Source organism: Aotus nancymaae, unplaced genomic scaffold, assembly GCF_030222135.1.
Source record: "Aotus nancymaae isolate 86718 unplaced genomic scaffold, 86718_ANA_hifiasm-v0.15.2.pri h1tg000040l, whole genome shotgun sequence".
Taxonomy (NCBI): domain Eukaryota; kingdom Metazoa; phylum Chordata; class Mammalia; order Primates; family Aotidae; genus Aotus; species Aotus nancymaae.
In genome coordinates, this window is record NW_026988454.1 from 123,062,278 (window position 1) to 123,080,883 (window position 18,606).

Sequence of the window (18,606 nt, forward strand, 5' to 3'; positions counted from 1 at the left end):
TTTTATTTCTAATTAAATAATGTATGTTCACATTAAAAGGTTTGAAAAAATACAGGAGAGTATAAAGAAGGAAATGAAAATCAGCAGTATCCTTCCCTAGAGATCTTTATTCTAATCCTTTAACATGCATAATCCACAATCCCTTAACTTCATTTCAAAATTCAGAAAGGTCTGAAAATGGAAAATCAGCTTTTGGAGACAAAAGCTGACCCGAACAGACGTGAGGCTATGTGTAGTCTTTATTTATCCCTATCTTCCTGAATATTTATGTTCTTACCTGCAGTGTGTTACATAATACATGGAAAATCACCTTTCTAAAAATCAGAAAATTCTGATTTCTGAAACATATCTGGCCCCAAGAGTTTTGAATAAGGGTTTGTAGACTTATCTATATTAAATTTTATATACGTATATATGTATTATACATTATTTTATTTTATTTTATTTTGAGACAGAATCTTGCTCTGTCACCCAGGCTGGAGTGCAATGGTGCAATACGAGTTCACTGAAACCTCCACCTCCTGGGTTCAAGAGATTCTCATGCCTCAGCCTCCTGAGTAGCTGGGATTACAGTCATTCACCACCACACCCAGCTAATTTTGTATTTTTAGTAGAGATGGGGTTTCTCCATGTTGGTCAGTCTAGTCTCAACCTCCTGACCTCCGATGATCCACCCACCTAGGCCTCCCAAAGTGCAGGGATTAAAGGCGTGCGCCAGCGTGCCTGGCCCCAGTGTGTAGTCTTTTATTCCTCACCCCCCTCACACCTTTTCTCCTGAGTTCCCCAAGTCCATTGTATCATTCTTATGTTTTTGTGTCCTCATAGCTTAGTTCCCACTTATGAGTGAGAAGATATGATGTTTGGGTTTCCATTCCTGAGTTACTTCACTTAGAATAATGGTGTCCAATTCTATCAAGGTTGCTGCAAATGCCATTATTTCATTTCTTTTTCTACCATACAGATGTTTTAAAATTCATCCAGTTACAGTATGTATCTTGTCCCTTTGGTTTTAGACTCAGGTATTATGATTTTAAAAATCTTAGCCACTCAATAATATATAACTAATTGAGTATATTCTTTTCTTCTTTTATAGTTTAATTTAAAGCACTTAATGCCTTAATCAACCTAGAATTTATTTTAGAGTTTAATGTGAGGTAAAACTTTTATGTTTTCTAAAGTTAACCTGTTATCTCAACACTGTTTACTGTCTAACCCATTTTTCCTCCACTGACTGGAAATGCAAATCTTATCACATATTAAGCTATTGTATATACAGGAATCTAATTTTGGCACTTTCATTTTGCTCCATTGATTTGTTTATCTACTCTACACCAGTTACATGCTGATTAAATTATTGCCATTTGATAGATAACATTTAAAAAATGTGGTGGTGCTGGTTCCCCATTATTCTTCCCCCCCCCATTTCAAGCTTTCTTAGCTATTCTTGTCCATTTACAATTCTAGAAGATCTAATATCCCTCTACTATCCAACTAGAAAACAGTGCTGTTTGAGCTTCAATTAGAATCGCTTTCGATTTATAGATTAATTTAGGGAATTTTGACATCTTTACAATATTGAATCTCTGTACTGGGAATGCGGCTTACCTCTCCATTTGTTCTAACTACCTTTATGTCTCTAAGAAAGCTTTATAGTTTTCTTTAAATGAGTATTTTAAGAATTATTCCTCAGTTTTATTTTTTATTGCTATAATGAAGAGGAGTTTTACATCTTATTTTACAAGAAAGCATCATTTTTTATATATTTATTTTGTAAACAGTCACCTCACTGAACTATTAGACTATTAAGTCTAATAGTTTTTTCATTGATTCATTTGTTTTTCGTTAGACAATTATGTTGTCTAAGAATAATGTTGATTTTGTCCCTCCTTTCCAGTAGTTATATCTGTTATTTATGATTCTTTCAATACGTTAGCTATATCTTCTACAACACAATGCTAAATAACAGTGGCAATAGCAGACATCCATATCTGACTTTAATGGATATGTCTTTAGTTGTTCACCAATAAGTATGATATTGATATTTGGGGTTCACAATCATTACCATATAAATAAAATATCCTTCTGTTCCTACATTTCAAAAGTCAAATATAAGTGTTGAATTTCTATAAAATGCTTTCATAGCACCCATCAAGATAACAGTATGACAGCTTAAGGAAAATTCTTTCTCTTATTGTTGTGATGAGATTTCTTAATACTACATCTTCTTATATTTGTCCATGTGTTTGAACTTGGATAAGGCACGTTATTATTTGCAAGTTATTTTTTGATGTTCTACTGAATTATTTTTCAAAATCATATTCTGTTTTTCATTAACACATAATGATTGTACATATTTATGGGGTACAGTGTGATGTTTCAATACATGTATACATTGTGTAATGATCAAATTAGTTAATTAAGATATCCATCACAAAAATTTTCATTTCCCTGTGTTGAGAGCATTCAATATTCTGTCTTCTAGCTATTTTGAGCTATATAATACATTTTTTTACAATAAATTGTTGTTAACTATTCACTTTACTGTGCAATAAAACACCAGAAATCGTTCCTCCTCCCTACTACCCTCCCTCAGTTTCTGGTAGCCACTATTCTATTCTAATTCTAAGAGATCAAATGCGTTAGATTTCCAAGAGTGAGATCATGTGGTATTTGTCATTCTATGCTCAGCTTATTTCATTTAGCATAATGCCCTCCATATTCATCCATGTTATCACAAATGACCTAGTGCCATTCTTTTTTATGGCTGAATATTATTCCATTGTATATATGTACCACGTGTTTTAATCCATTCATTTGGTAATAGATACTTAGGTTGATTCTACATCTTGGCTATTATGAATAGTGCTGCAGTAAACATGGGAGTATAGATAGATACCTCTTCAACATACTGATTTCACTTCCTTTGTTTTTTTAAATTTTATATTTAAAACAAAAAAAAATCCTGTCAAAGTTTTCTTAATGATTCCATTTCTTTTGGATATATACTTAGTAGTAGGACTGCTGAATCATAGTGTAGTTCTATTTTTAGTTTTTTGAGGAACCTGTATAATACTCTCCAAAGTACTAATTTACATTTCCACCAATGCTATATGAGGGTTCATCTTTCTCCACATCATTGCCAGCATGTGTTACTGTTTTTTTTTCATACAAGCCATTTAAATTGGGGTGAGATGATATCTCACTGTAGTTTTGATTTGTATTTCTCTGATGACCAATTATGTTGAGCCCCTTTTCATTTATCTCTTTGCCATTTGTGTGTCTTCTTTTGAAGTGGTGAAAGTGGGCATCATTGTTGTATTCCTAATTTTAGAAGAAAAGTTTTCAACTTTTCCCAGTTTAATATGATGTTAGCTACAGGTTTGTCATGTATGACCTTTATTGTGTTGAGGTACATGCCTTCAATACCTAATGAGTTTAGGATTTTTCTCACAAAGGAATGCTGAATGCTTTTCTGTGTCTATTGAGATGATCATATGTTTTTTTCCTTCATTCTGTTACTGTGATGTATCACATTTATTGATTTACATATGTTGAAACATCCATGCATCCCATTTGATCAATGTGAATGATCTTTCTGATGTGCTGTTTGATTTGATTTGCTAGTATTTTGTTGATGATTTTACATCTATGTTCATCAGGGATATTGGCCTGTAGTTTTCTTTCCTTGCTGTGTCTTTGTGTTTTGATATTAGAGTAATGCTAGTCTCATAGAATGAGTTTGAAAAAAATTCCTAGCTACGTCAATTGTTTGGAATAATTTGAGAAGAATAGGTGTTATTTCTTTCTTAAATATTTGACAGAATTCCACAGTGAAGCCATCAGTTCCTGGATTTTTTTTGTTGTTGTTGTTATTGTTGTTTTGTTTTTGGATGGGAGACTTAAATTACTGATTAAATCTCATTCCTCATTATTGGCCGTTCAGGTTTTCTAATTCTTCATGATTCAATCTTGGTGGGTTATATTTGTCTGGAAATGTATCCATTTCTTCTAAGTTTTTCAATTTGGTGGCACGTAATTTTTTATAACAATCTTTAATCTTTAATGGTCTTTTGCATTTCTGTGGTATCAGTTATGTTGTTTCCTTTTTTTATCTCTCTTTGTTTTTTTAGTCATATCTCTTTTTTTCTTAGTCTGGCCAAAGATGTATTGATTTTATCATTTCAAAAATCATCGCTTCATTTTGTTGATCATTTGTATTTTTTAAAGTTTCTATTTCATTTATTTCTATTCCGATCTTTATTATTTCTTTCCTTCAAATTTTGAGTTGAATAATTCCTTGAAATGCAACATTAGGTTGTTCACTTGTGATCTTGTTACTTTTTGGTGAAGGCATTTATTGTTCTAAAATTCTTTCTTTGAAGTACTTTTGTTGAATTCTGTAGATTCTGGTGTGTTGTATTTCCATTTCCATTTGTCTCAAGAAATTGTTAAATCTCCTTTTAAATTTCTTCTTTGACTTACTTGTTATTCATGAACATACTGTTTAATTTCCTTGTATTTGTACAGTTTCCAAAGTTCCTATTGTTATTTTTAGTTTCATTCCATTGTGGTCAAGAAAGATACTTGGTAGGTTTCCAGTTGTTGTTTTTTTTTTATTTGTTAAGACTTGTTTTGTGGATTTACATATGATCTATCCTGGAGAATGTTCCATGTGCTGTTAAGAAAAATGTATATTTTACAGCTATTGGATGGAATGTTCTATAAATGTCTGTTAGGTCCCTTTGATTTAGAGCATGGCTTAACACTGTTTCTTTGTTGATTTTCTGTCTGGGTGATTTGTCCATTGCTGAAAGTGGGATGTTGAAGTCACCTACTATTATTGTACTGCAGTCTATCTCTCCCTTTAGGTCTATTAATACTGCTTTATATACTTAGGTGCTCTGATGTTGGGTGTGTGTGTGTGTGCAATGTGCACACACCCGTGTTGTATTTACCCTTAGTCACTTTATAATGGCCTTGTCTCTTTTACAGTATTTGGCTTATAGTATATTTCATCTGACAGAAGCATAGTTACTCCTGTTCTTTTTTTGGTGCCCATTTGCATAGAATATCTTTTTCCATCCCTTCGTTTTCAGTCTGTGTGTATCCTTACAGGTAAAATGAGTATCTTGTAGGCAGCATGTAGTTGGGTCTTTTTAAAAAAATCCATTAAGCCACTCTGTGTCTCTTAATGGTAGATTTTAATGCATTTACCTTCAATGCAATTATTGATAGGTAGGGACTTACTGCTGCCATTTTGTTACTTGTTTTCTAGTTGATTTGTAGATCCTTTCTTCTTCCATTCTTCCTCTCTTGCAGGCTTCCCTTGGTTGGGGTTAAGTGATTTTCTTTAGTAGTATGTTTTGATTTCTTACCCTTTAATTTTAGTGTATCTAATATAGGTTTTTGCTTTGTAGTTACCACGAGGCTTACCAAAAAATCTGATATTTATAACAAGTTTTATTTTGTTTTGTTTTGTTTTGTTTTTAGGGACATAGTCTCCCAGACTGAAATGCAGTGGCATGATCATGGCTCACTGCAGCATTAACCTCTGGGGCTCAAGCAGTCTTCCTGCCTCAGCCTCCTGAGGAGCTAAGACTACAGTCACACTCCACCATGCCTGGCTAATTTTTGTATTTTTTGTAGAGATGAGGTTTTGCCATGTTACACAGGCTGGTCTTGAACTTCTGGACTAAACTGATCTGCCTACCTTGGCCTCCCAAAGTGCTGGGATTACAGGTGTGAGTCACTGTGCCTGGCCAATTGTTATAAACTGATAACAATTTAACTTTGATTACAAAGAAGAAAAAAAGCTACATACCTTGACTTTATTCCCCTCACACATTTTGAATTTTTGATATTACAATTTACATTTCTATATTTCCTATTTCTTAACAAATTATTGTAGGTACTATTAATTTTAGTAGTTTTGCTTTTAGTCTTCATACTAAAGATATAAGTGGTTTACATGCCACAATTTCAGTATTGGAGTAAAAAATTATGTTAGCATTCTTTTCATTGGTTTGGAGAACTCCCTTTAGCACTTCCTGTAGGACAAGCCTGATAATAATAAAGTCCCTCAGCTTTGTTTGTCTGGGAAAGTCTATATCTGTCCTTCATTTCTGAATGATAGTTTTGCTGGGCATAGTATTCTTGGTTGGTGCTTTTTTTTCCTGTTAGCACTCTGAGTATATTGTTCCACTCCCTCTTGATCGGCAAGCTCTCTGCTGAGAAGTCCAATGACAGGTGTATTGAATCTCCCTTATATGTTATTTGATTTTCTTTCTCTCACTGCTTTCAGAATCCTCTAATTGTCTTTGATCTTTAAGAGTTATAATTATATAATCTTGTGGTATCCTTATTTGGGTTGAATCTGATGGATGACCTTTGACCTTCTTGTATCTGGATATTTGTATCTTTCTCCAGTTTTGGAAAGTTTTCTGTTATTATTTCTTTGAATCAACTTTCTACCCCTTTGCTTTTCTCAACTTCCCCTTGGGCTTCAATAACCTAAATATTTGCTCTTTTGCTGTGTCTCATAGATCCTATAGCTTTCTTGTTCCTTTTCTTTGTTTTTATTTCTCCTTTACTGTGTATTTTCAAATAGTGTATCTTTGAGCTCGCTGATTCTTCTGTTTGATCAGTTCTGCTGTTAATGCTTGCTATTGCATTTTTCATTTCATTCATCATATTTTTCACCTCCAGAATTCCTGGGTTTTTAGAAATATTTCAATCTGTTAAGTTTCTGAATTGTTTCTGTGTGCTTCCTTGAAATTTATTCAGCTTCCTCAAAACAGTCATTTTAATTTCTTTGAGAGGTCACATATCCCCCTCACTTTAGGGTTGGTTTCTATTGCCTTAGTTTGTCTGTTTGGTGGAACTGTATTTCCCTGCATATTCTCGATGCTTCTGAGTGTACAACAATGTCTGTGCATTGACAGATTAGGTATTTATTCCAGTCTTCACAATCTTGCTTTGTTGGTGCCTGCTCTTCTTAAAAACAGAAAAAAATTCTAATCAGAATGACTGTTGTGTTCCCTGAGCCTATGACTACTATAGTTGTCTTAGCACTGGAGGTTGCCCTAAGTCCGGGTTTGCCACAAGTCTCATGAGAGCTCAAAATTTGATGCAGCTCTCTGGCTCAGACAGACGTTAAGAATACCCAAGGAGGTTGCCTGAACTGTGTGAGAAAGTTGGTCAGGGACACAGGCCCAGAAGCCCATCCCAGTGGCCCAGATGGGTTGTTTTCCAGCAGGTCTCTGCACAGATGGAATAGTTTCCAATTGCAGCAGGAGGGGCCAGAGTTGAGACTGGACCCCTTCAGGACTTGATGTGGGGCAGCAGCTGGCAAACCCACCTCACTGGTTCAAATAGGAGTGTCTCCCAGCAGGTCTCTGCACAAATTGGATAGTTTCCTGACTACAGCAGGAGGGACTGGTGCTGAGACTGGGCCCTTTTGGGATCTGCTGGTGGATGATAGCAGAAGAGCTTATCTCATCGGCTCAGAAGAGCATGTATCTCCCAGTTGATCCCTGCACAGCTAGGACAGTTTATTGACTGCAGCAGGAGGGGCCAGAGCTGACAGCGGGCACATTTAGTATCTGCTGTGGTACAGAGGTTGATAAGCCTTTCTTGGAAGCTAAGATTCCCAGGCTGTTAGATATGAGCAAGCCTCCTTCTGGGCTCTTGCACATTTAGCTCTGAGTTGGGACCTCAGCAGAGGGGAGCTGGAGACAAGCCACAGGGCAACTTTCAGGTTCACTGCCAAGATTGATGTTGGCAGGCAGATAAGCCTCTCCACTGAGGCACTAGTGTGCCTGATTCCACCTACAACCCCTGGCAGTTGATTTTAGTTGCAGGCTTAAGGCCAAAAAGGGCTGTAGCCAAGCTCCTTGGCAAGCAGGGCCATTTCTAGACTTCAACCTGGAAGCATAATTGGCAGAGCTGCCATTTGGATGTCAGTTTGTACTCTCAAAACAACCCTCCTTAGAATTGGAGGATTCTAATATGGTTTCACAACCTTCTACCTATATCCCGAGGCTCTGAGAGACTGTCTGTAGATGGATACAGAATTCCTGATGTGGTGGTGGGATATTAGGGAGGGATATATAGAGGGATATGAGACATCTTGCTGATGTCACTATAAATTTATCTTGCTTGTGATTTGGTTAAGATCCTTACATTTATATTAAGTAGGACTAATCTGTGGTTTTCTTTTCTTTTCTTTTCTTTTTGAGACGGAGTTCCACTCAGTAGCCCAGGCTGGAGCGCAATGGCACGATCATGGCTCACTGCAACCTCTGCCTCTTGGGTTCAAGCTATTCTCATGTCTCGGCCTCCAGAGTAGCTGGATTACATGCACCCACCACCATGTCCAGCTAATTTTTGTATTTTTAGTAGAGATAGGTTTCACCATGTTGGTCAGGTTGGGCTCAAATTCCTAACCTCAGATGATCCACCCACTTCAGCTTCCCTCCCAAAGTGCTGGGATTATAGGCGTAAGCCACCACACCAGTACAATTTCTTTATTTTACATAGTTACTATCTGGGTCAGTTTACTATTTCAGAATAATGCAAATAAAGAAGAAAATGGGCCACATGAAGTGGTTCACATCTGTAATCCCAGCACTTTAGGAGGCCAAGGAGGGAGGATCACTTGAGCTAAGGAGTTCAAGACCAGCCTGGGCAACATAATGAGATCTCATTTCTACACACACACAAAAAATTGTTAGGAGTAGTGGTGTGTGCCTGTAGTCCCAACTACTCGGAAGGCTGAGGTGGGAGGATCACTTGAGCCTGGGAGGTCGAGGCTGTAGAGAGCCATGATTGCACCACCATACTCCAGTGAGACCCTGTCTCAAAAAAAAAAAAAAAAAAGGAAAATGTATTCTCTTTTTCCATCTTTTGGAACCGAATATACCATGTGAGCGTTCTTGAAAGTTTTAAAGGACTTATCAGAAAATTACCCAAGCCTAGAGCCTTTGCTGAGATAATAATTTTAAAACTTCTACTTTTTCTCTCCTTGATTATTGGTTTATTCAGGGTTTTCTACCTTTTCTGGGGAAATTTTCTAAATTCGTATGTTTCTATAAATTTGTCAATTTTAATGAGATGCTCTAATTTATTACCATAATTACAAACCATTCTCTCATTATTTAAAATATCAAAATATTTCATCTGTACACATTGTCATATCAGTTTTCCCACTTCTACTTTTGTGTACTTGTGGGTTTTTATGTATTTGTTCTCTTTTGTTTGTTTTCAGATGTTCTTTTTAAGCCCATCCTTCTTCTGAGACCTCCTTCCTCCCATATTCAGGTTCCTAGAAGGGCTCTCATGCTAAATCCATCTGCTTTCTCCACTTTGCCCAGGTACCCAGTACTTTGTGCAGTTTATCTGCTCCAAATTTCTCACTACAGATCTTGACCAGTACAAGACAATATCCATAACCTGAAGTTTTCCTTCTCCTCTTTTCCTACAAAAACGTATTTGATTCTGTCCCATCCTCATGTTACTTTCAGGTAATTGGTTAATTCATTCAATGAAAACAATGAGAAAAAATGAAAAAGAAAGACCAATGAGATCACTGAAGTGGGGTTCCTGAGATAAGTCCTGAACCAGATCTGCCACCAACTAGATCTGGGGCCTTATCTCCAGACCACAGTTTTTCCCAACTGTTAAAAAAAAAAAAAAAAAAAGTTGAATTTCAAGATTTCCAGTCTCATTCACCTTAAGCATTCTGCAATTATTTATTATCTGGATTTTCAAATAAAATATTTTTTATTATACTTTAGGTTCTGGAGTACATGTGCAGATCATGCAGGACTGTTACATAGGTATACACATGCCTTGGTGGTTTGCTGCATCCATCCCCCTGTCATCTACATTAGGTATTTCTCCTAATATTATCCCTCCCCAATTCCCCCAACCCCTGCTATCCCTCCTCTACCCACCCCCAACAGGCCCCGTGTGTGATGTTCCCCTCCCTGTGTCCATGTGTTCTGACTAAATTAACATGTTGCTCTGTCTGTGTAATAGTTCCATTTTAACAGCTGTCTTTGGGACTTTCAATCCAAAGCAGCAAGCAGCATGAGATTTCCTAATACTGCTAAAAATGATTTGGCAATAGGATTCATTTAATCCTTCAGTGTTAAAATCAAATCTATGCTGTTTCAGTATCCTAATAATCAATTAGGATTATTTGGGTGCCATTGCACTCCAGTCTGGGTGACAGAGTGAGACTCTGTCTTAAAAAAAAAAAAAGAATTGTTGTTGAAAAAGTAAAGTAGTAACAACAAATGGAAATCAGCAAATTGCCAAGCAAAGCAGTATGATAACACTAAAGGAGTAAAGGAGATAGTACGAGTCTGCCCTTTTGTATTCATTGAACGTCAGTTATAACTTTTCCCAAATGAGACCTTGAATTTCTTAATTATGTTCTTAAATGACAACATTTGGAATGGCAACTCTAGTTGAATACTCCTTCTTCTAGGAATTGTATCTTCTAAGAAATGCCCCCCATATCAGCTCCATACATAAGGTTTCTACTATGAACCTATCTCCAGAGCAACAGTTCATTGATTGGCCCAGAAAGGAGTGAATGACCAAAGCTAAGCCAAAGAGTTATTTCCCTGGATATTGGGACTTGGGACCAAGACAATAAGAGGAGTTTCCCTGAGAGTGCTGAACATTCTGAGCACGTAAGCAATGAAGCCCATGAGCCACCAGAAACCACACATTCTGCCATGTGGAGTAGAATGGTAAGTGGCAAGAGAGAAAAAAGACACCTGTGTGCAGAGAGAACTGAAGCACAGAGGCAGCTGGATAAACACTTATAGAGAAACAGATTTGAGAGAGATTTGCAAGCTATAAGGCTACTAGAGGGGCATCAATCTTAGATAAACTCAGACACCTGGTGTGCTACAGTAAATACTAGAGAAAAACTGCCTACTTTGAAGATAGCTAATGATACTCAACCATGAGCAATTGCCTATAGAACCTGGGAGCTCTTTGCATTGGTATCAGTGTTCAGATAGAAGACCATGGCCATTGAACACTGATCCACTGAGAACATAGAACAGTGTAGTGACAACAAATAGAGCAAAGTCAAGATGAGAAAAGATGACCTGAACATGGACCATGCTACCATAAGCTTATGATTTGTGCAGAGGGGCATGCGACTAGTACATGGACATGACTGAACTGACTTTATATCATGCTCATGTTGACTATGTAATAAATTCAATGTAATTTAACTTCACAGGATAGATTGAGTGATTCATAATCAATCACTTAAATACTCAAAAGGCATGAGTGGATTAACCCTACAAGGTATAGTTACAGATATCTGAACCTAGAAGATTGCAAATGGCAATGTCAACAACATTCAGATTTTTCAGAGTATGAATGAAACAAGAGATGAACAGTCCTTACACAATGGCTCAGTCCTGTCAAGATGTGCTCTGCATTCCTGTCCTTTAGTCCTACTGACTCAGTCACACTTATAAATACTTTTATGTTTGTAACTTCTTGCCCTGTCTCCTTCCCCTGGAGTAATTTTCTATCTCCCACCATCGCACCCTATCTATTTTTTAAGTTCCTACTCAAATATCATCAGTGTGATGTTTTCCCCTATACCCCAGGCAATCTGAGTAGCTTTGAATCCTGTGATCAGCCACTTCTATGAAACAATTTCTACAGTTGTCACATTGCCTTAAATTACATGTTTACATGCCTATCTTTCCCAACTATGTCGTATTCATCGCTGTACTTCTCAAATCTAGCACACTGCCCGTACTGAATGGTTACTGAGTGAAAGCATGAAATAATTAATCCCTAATTACTATGCATTATAATAATGATTATAGTTTCTCAATTTGTGACAAAATTAACTCTGCTGTAATTTTATATAGACATGGCAATAACATAAACTTTGGTTATTGTGTGTTCATTCTTGTTAGTCAGCTATCCATGCAATACAGCTATCTCTTTAGAACCTTAGAACTTAAAAACACAACCAATCAAAAAAACAGTATATGGTAGATGAGCACGTTCTTCTCTGAACAGATACCTATATCATACCCTCACTTTAGGGGGTATGAAAGAATGAAAGAGGAATACATTTGATATTTTTTGAATTCTGTTGTAAATATATTTCTAAGAATCAGCTATGAAATTACAAAAGGCAACATTTGGGGCAAAAAATATGGAAGTGTTGCTAAATTTTGTAGATTGCTAATCCTACCCAGTTTCAGTTTCTTGGCCAATGCATCAATTTGATTGGTGGGGTCAGATCCCATGGACAGCAAACATATCAGAGGTGTCCGGGTATCACTTTCTTCCCAAGTTTTCTCCAGATTTAAGATAACTGGTTCTGTGTACTTCTCCTCCAAAGAATCTGCAATATACTTTCTTGCTTGAAAAACAGTACGGTCTGGGCACCAAGACCTAAAAATGAATACAAGTTAGCCAAAATAAAGTAAATATGTTCTTTTTTAATTCTATCTAATTCTGAGTAAGTAAAAACACACATTTAATTAGCAAAAGGGCAATGAGCTAATTCTCACTTTTCCACATCTGTGTAAGAGGAATGGCAAGATTTCCTATCCATGGAGGAACACAAATTTAATTGCATGGTTTTGGTGCCAGCCAGGCATTGGCAAGAAGTAGGACAGAGCCCATAACAACACAGTGTCCTCTATCAGCTCCAATACATAGTAGGGGCTGACCTGCCACACACTCTGAAGCTCCACAACCTTCAGGGGAAGAACCAACGTGCCAAAAATGCCAAGAGTAAGTTGGTCAGCAAGCATTTGTGGCATACCATTTCTGTAGTGCACACCATAGTAAGTTCTACACACTTGGACACATTGGATAAGAGTCATTTAATACTGACATGATAAAGCACAGATTAGTCCCACAGACTCCTTTTTTTTTTTGCTACTAGATTGCACTATTTGACATAGATCTAATTTTAAAATGATGGATTAAATATAGACACATTTGGTCCAATAAAATCAAGTAGCCCTTTTATTCTCTGCAGACTGTGAGGTCGACATTAGTGTTGTTCTGGCCACTCTTGAAGGTGACAAGAGCTACAAAACAACTTTTCCTAAGAAGTGCAAACTTTAGTGTATAACATTAGGAAAGAAAAAAATGGCTTCACAATAACCCTACCTCTCTTCATTTTTCATTTGGGGGCCTCGTCTCCCCTGCTTTACTCTTCTGCCTTACCCACCCGTCATACACACACACACACACACACACACACACACACACACACACACAGCTTTTTTTCCAATGTGGAATGTCTCCTTGAGTTATAGGGTACTGAGAAAAGGTAAAAAGTGAAAAGAGAGGAGGATTTTCTTCTTTAATGTCAATTTCAAATTTTTGTTTCCATTTTAATAGCCAAAAATAGGATTATATATATTTCAAATTCAGTGCAATATTGGTTTTTTTTCTCAAATACAATTTAACTTTAGCTTATAAACTAATTGTCTTGTAACTGTGTGAGGTCTGTTTTTTTTAAAGAAGTAAATTTAATGATAAATGATTAACATTCAATGGTAAATCATGAACAAAGTGAATAATAAAAGCATATTTTTCACACTTTTTGCTAAAAACACTATCATTAATACATTGTCAAAATACAACATTCCCTGCCATCATCACCATTTTATTTAAGAACTGCCATCTAAAACCATAATCTGGAAGTACATACATTTCTTACAATATTAGATTTGTGCAAAAAGAATTGTGGTTTTTGCCATTACTTTCAATGACAGCAATATAGTGAAGTAAACTCAGTGAGATAAAATCTGTAATTTAGCGATATTTTGAGTGATGCTTCTAGGTCTACTCTCACCTGATAAGTAAAAGTTTATGGCAGGTATCTAGTGAATCGTTATATCCATCTGGGATAATTTCCTCCTCTGGAGCATCTTTATCAAACCAGCTTTTCCACCCCTTCTCATTACGAGATATCTAAAAGAAGCAAGCCAATTAGCAAGTCACAGAACTATATGTAATTGGAATATATTAGAAAGGATTCTAAATCACCTTAGAGGGTCATTCTTTACAGGCAGATAATTTTTCAAGCGTAACAACACAGTTTAAACCTTTCTTCAGGATCAATGACTTGAATAATGTGGATATTACTATTCTCTTTCAGTTCTTCTTCCATTATTTTCTACATTATTTGCTATGATTAGGATCATGTGTCGACTGCACCAAATGATTGGGCCAGAAGAAACACGAATCAAGGTTTCTCAAGCTTGGTATTATTGTCATTTGGATCTGAATATTTTTATGTCGGAGGGGCTGTCCTGGGCATTGTAGGATGTTTAGCAGTGTCCCTATCCACTAGATACCAGTAGCACCCTCCACCCAGGTCCCAACAATTGAAAATGTCTCCAGACATGGCCAAATGCCCCTGAGGGTGGGTAGATTATCCTCAGTTGAGTGCCGCTAACAGACCATTCTCATAACCCAGACTCTACATGTTGATCTCTACTTAAAAAATAGTGATAGGTGACAAAATCAAAACTTTTATTTTCCTAGTGATCCCCCACCTTGAGACCTAAAACTTAATAATGAAAGGAGTTTCTCCAAGAGCTGGTCTCAAATATTGTTCAGAAGCATGAAATAAGGTTTTAGAGCATGAAATCAGGTTTTTAGAGGCATTAAAATGTGTTCCCTGCAGCCCAAGTACCATCAAGACTAATTACAAAAACTACAGATTATTGAGCCAATCCCTGCTCTTCAGCAACAATCAGGCTGGGTTATTTAGACAGTGTTTGTAAGTGTGCTTTTAAAAAAGCCATGGCAAGCAATAATAGCAAATAGCAAAGGCTCATATAGCAGATACCATGTGCCAGACTTGAGGATTACACTTTTTCCTCTATTACCCCTACTTTTTATTGAGGCATAGAGAGGTCAGATAACTGTTCAAAGTCTCTTATCTATGATGTGAACAATTCATCATACAGGATACAGATAGAATATAAATTAATAACACAACAGTTACTCTATAACTCAGTTGTTCCCACTTTGTCCCTGGGTCACTAAAAGATGAAGGGGATTTCTGAAATATTTCACAACTGCCATCTATCTCCTGAAGATTGCAGCAGCTCTCTCTGGTTGGCTGCCCTCAAAGAAACTGCCTGCATGGCAGGGCCTGAATGTCGTCAGCCCTACCTTGCTGCACATGCACCTGTGCACTGCTGCCCACAGTGCCCCCCGCAGGCCTCCTCCACAACTGCAGCTGGAGAGAAGGAGGCACAGGAAGAAAAGTGGATGACTATTCTTCATCTACTGACCTTCCACCTGCTAATTTTGACTTGACCACACTAGAGCTTCTAGGGTGAGCTGCAGCCACGATGGGTGATAAGATGACTTCCAGCCCCTGGATGTCCACCTCCATTTCTCATTCATTTTCCTGGCCCTTGCCCTGGGATGCCAAGGTCAGGGCAGCTGCTCTTTGGGTTATTTTGTTTCAGTTCCTGACACTCACTCAACTGGGAGACTGATCTTCTGCTTCCTCCTTTCCTTCCCACAGGCAGGCCAGATTAATGGCTACCTGACTGCAGGTCTCCGCTGAACTTTTGCAACCTTCCTGAGAACTGCTCCTCACCCCACTTCTGGCCTGTCTGGTGGTGGAAGAGGAGTTGGATAGAAATAACTCATGATGCCATGGGAAAAGGATGAGCTTTGCCACTTATTGACGATGAGGTCTTGGGCAAGTACTTAACCTCTTTGTATCTCCATTTTCTCATCTACAAATTAGGGTTAATAACCCTGCCCTTCCATGGCAGGGTTGTAGTTGCGAAGTACCTATCCCATAGTAAGCAGTAATAGCTACTAGATTCTACATCATGGGTACTTAAAATCTAGTTGGCAGAGGCAAACAATAATAAATATCCTTGTATCAATATAAACCATCAGTAGAGGACATGGGTTTGAGTGATTTTTCTGATGGTTCTTGATGATCTCCATTCCCAATCTCTGACCAGGCCGAGATCACTTTCTTTTTCCAAGCATTTGTTTGTGCTTGGAGAACTCATCTGTGGTTGTACTACAAAGCTCACTATTCATCCACAGTTGGAACCCAGAGAGTTTAACCAATTGACTCTGGCCCGACCAGTCTGAATATGTAGAGTCTACACAATGTTTCAGAAATGCCACTGAACAAACAGAGGCAGCTAACACAGTACATTGGGTGAGGGGTTGGTGATTACAGTGTGAGGCTCTGCCAACCTGCAGTCTACCTATCGCCCTATCAGTCACTAGCAGCCACAGAAAAAAAATGATTATTGTCATTTGACACTGGGAAACTGCAGACTCCATCAGTAACAGGCAGTTGTAGCCAACAGACCCCAATAAGAAACAGCTATCTTTATTCTGAGTTGCATGATTGTTTTCTGGTGACAACTGACTCAACAATTGATCCACAGTAATCAGTGCACATTTTCAAATAAGAAAAAAGTCAACAGGTAAATCAGTACCTATTTCTCCATTTTCACCATTATATTTCACCACTAAAATAATTTTTTAGAGGGACTTCAACCTCTTAATTTGACTCACATTCAAATCCACATAAATTACTTAATCATAGGCAGAAGCATGAATTGTCTATAATAAAAGGATCCATCCACTGGTTCTGATTCCAGCAGCAACTCAAACAGGCACACAAAATGGCCCAAGCCCACCACACAGGAGGAAAACATAGTTGGCTGCACCTATGAAGAGGTTAATCCTGAGGTCCATCTGCCCAAGATCTCTCCCAGACAGCCAAAGAGCCTCAAATCCAAACATTGGGTAGAGTTTTTTAGGGTGAAGGAATTGCTGCCAGGAAGCCCTAGTTTAAGTGGCCCGGGTGTGTTTGGGTTTGCAGATCTGCACTTTTAACCAGCCCTTTATTGCATTACCTGGTTCATAATTTCTGCAAATTGTGGAAGTTTACTCAGCTCCACAAGATTCAGCCAAGTCATGTCAAGGATCCAGCGGAAGGGTTTGGGAGGGCAGGCTTTCAGATCCAGAGCTGCTCCCCCTGCAGAAGAGCATCAGACGGGGTAAATTAGGTGAGCCCGTACTTCATTTTTTCAAATTTATTTTCCAAATAATAAAAGCAAGATAGCCACATTACTGAAAATGTGGAAAATTAGAAAATAATATTACAGAAAATATGGGTTTTTTTAGTACATTTCCTTGAAGTCTTATTGTTTTATTTACTGATTTATACCATCTTATAAGGTACAAATAACAACTCTGTCATTTTTCCCTGCAAAGAATTTTTCTCAAGTGGTTATAACTGCTTGCTTTTTAATTTATTTTAAACAATATAAAATTTACAATTTTGATATAAATGAATATTTTCATGTGTGAGATTTTTAAATATCACTTGTTAGTCATTACTCCTCCAGAAGCTTGCCATTAAACACCACTTGTCACCAGGTCAAACAGACAGATAGATAAACAGATGGATGGGTTAGGGTTAGGGTTAGGGTTAGAGTTAGGGTTAGGGTTAGGGTTAGGGTTGGAGTTGTCATTAGGGAAGAAGGGTAGGAGAAAGGGAAGCTAGAGATAGAAAGAAAGAAGGAGGAAAGAAAGAAGTGAAGGAGGAAATGATGTAACAGATCTATGGGCTTTTAGTGGATGACTAATATTTAAATAATTTATCTATTCATTGATTGAACAAATATTTATTGAGCACCCTCTAGGTGTTTGGCATGTTCCAGGTACTGGGGGCACAGCAGAGAAAACCCAACCATGCCCTCGCATTTACAGAACTTGAATCCAGTAGACAATGAGTTATAACATTGGATCATATTCTGAAGCAAATCACAGGTCAAATGAGTATGGCCAGCATTATCCAATGAAATACATAATTATATTTACAATTACAAAATTCCTCTACTGCATGTCTTTAGGAATGTATTATAATAATTCCAGCTCCACTGTTGTTTAATTCAGATGTATGCAAAATAGTGATTCTTGAACTTATAAATCTTATCATCTTCCTTAGGAACTCATCATTCCTTCTAGTTCACAAATCAACTCATGGACCAAAAAAGAAGGATGAGGGAACTACACGTCTTTGCTCTCCCTATTTAGCATTGTCCTGAGTAGCTGTATGAACTAAAGTCCTTTTTTAATGTAAACCCTTTGCTCCACCACAGAGCACTTGGGAATCTGTGGCTCTGCGTGCAACACATTTACAACAACATGTAAACCTTCTTCTCACCGTCTGTCCTGCTGCAACCTGGAGACAGAGGAGGTCTCTCTGGAGCACCAGTATTGCTAATGTAAGAGTCACTCGTGTGAGAAGCAACCACTAGAGAGAGCCATCTGCAGCCCTAACAGATTCTGTTGCTCTAACACAGAGACAAACTCACCCCTTTTCTTCTTGGTTGTTTCCAAAGAAATGGTTTCATGTAATCCTGAGCCTTAGAGACAGAAGAAATCTAAGCTACCTTTGTGTTTCCAAACATATTGATCACCTAAACTAACCCAGAACAATGACAGCCCTTCCTATTCCCCAAATATCCTGGCTCTGTCACTTACTAGCTACATAAACTTGGACAAAAAACATGAATCCCTCTCAGT

General features: G+C 37.5%; 1 protein-coding gene across 1 annotated transcript in view; it reads right to left on the reverse strand.

Annotated features, from left to right (window-relative positions):
* Positions 1 to 18,606, reverse strand: part of DNAH8 (dynein axonemal heavy chain 8) — a 338,863-nt gene that overhangs the window by 66,858 nt on the left and 253,399 nt on the right. Inside the window, exons 79-81 of the mRNA XM_064360442.1 lie at positions 16,929 to 17,050; positions 13,868 to 13,986; positions 12,245 to 12,447 (exon numbers count right to left, since the gene is read on the reverse strand). Of these exons, the coding sequence (XP_064216512.1) occupies positions 12,245 to 12,447; positions 13,868 to 13,986; positions 16,929 to 17,050 (444 nt within the window). The remainder of the gene's footprint in view (positions 1 to 12,244; positions 12,448 to 13,867; positions 13,987 to 16,928; positions 17,051 to 18,606) is intronic.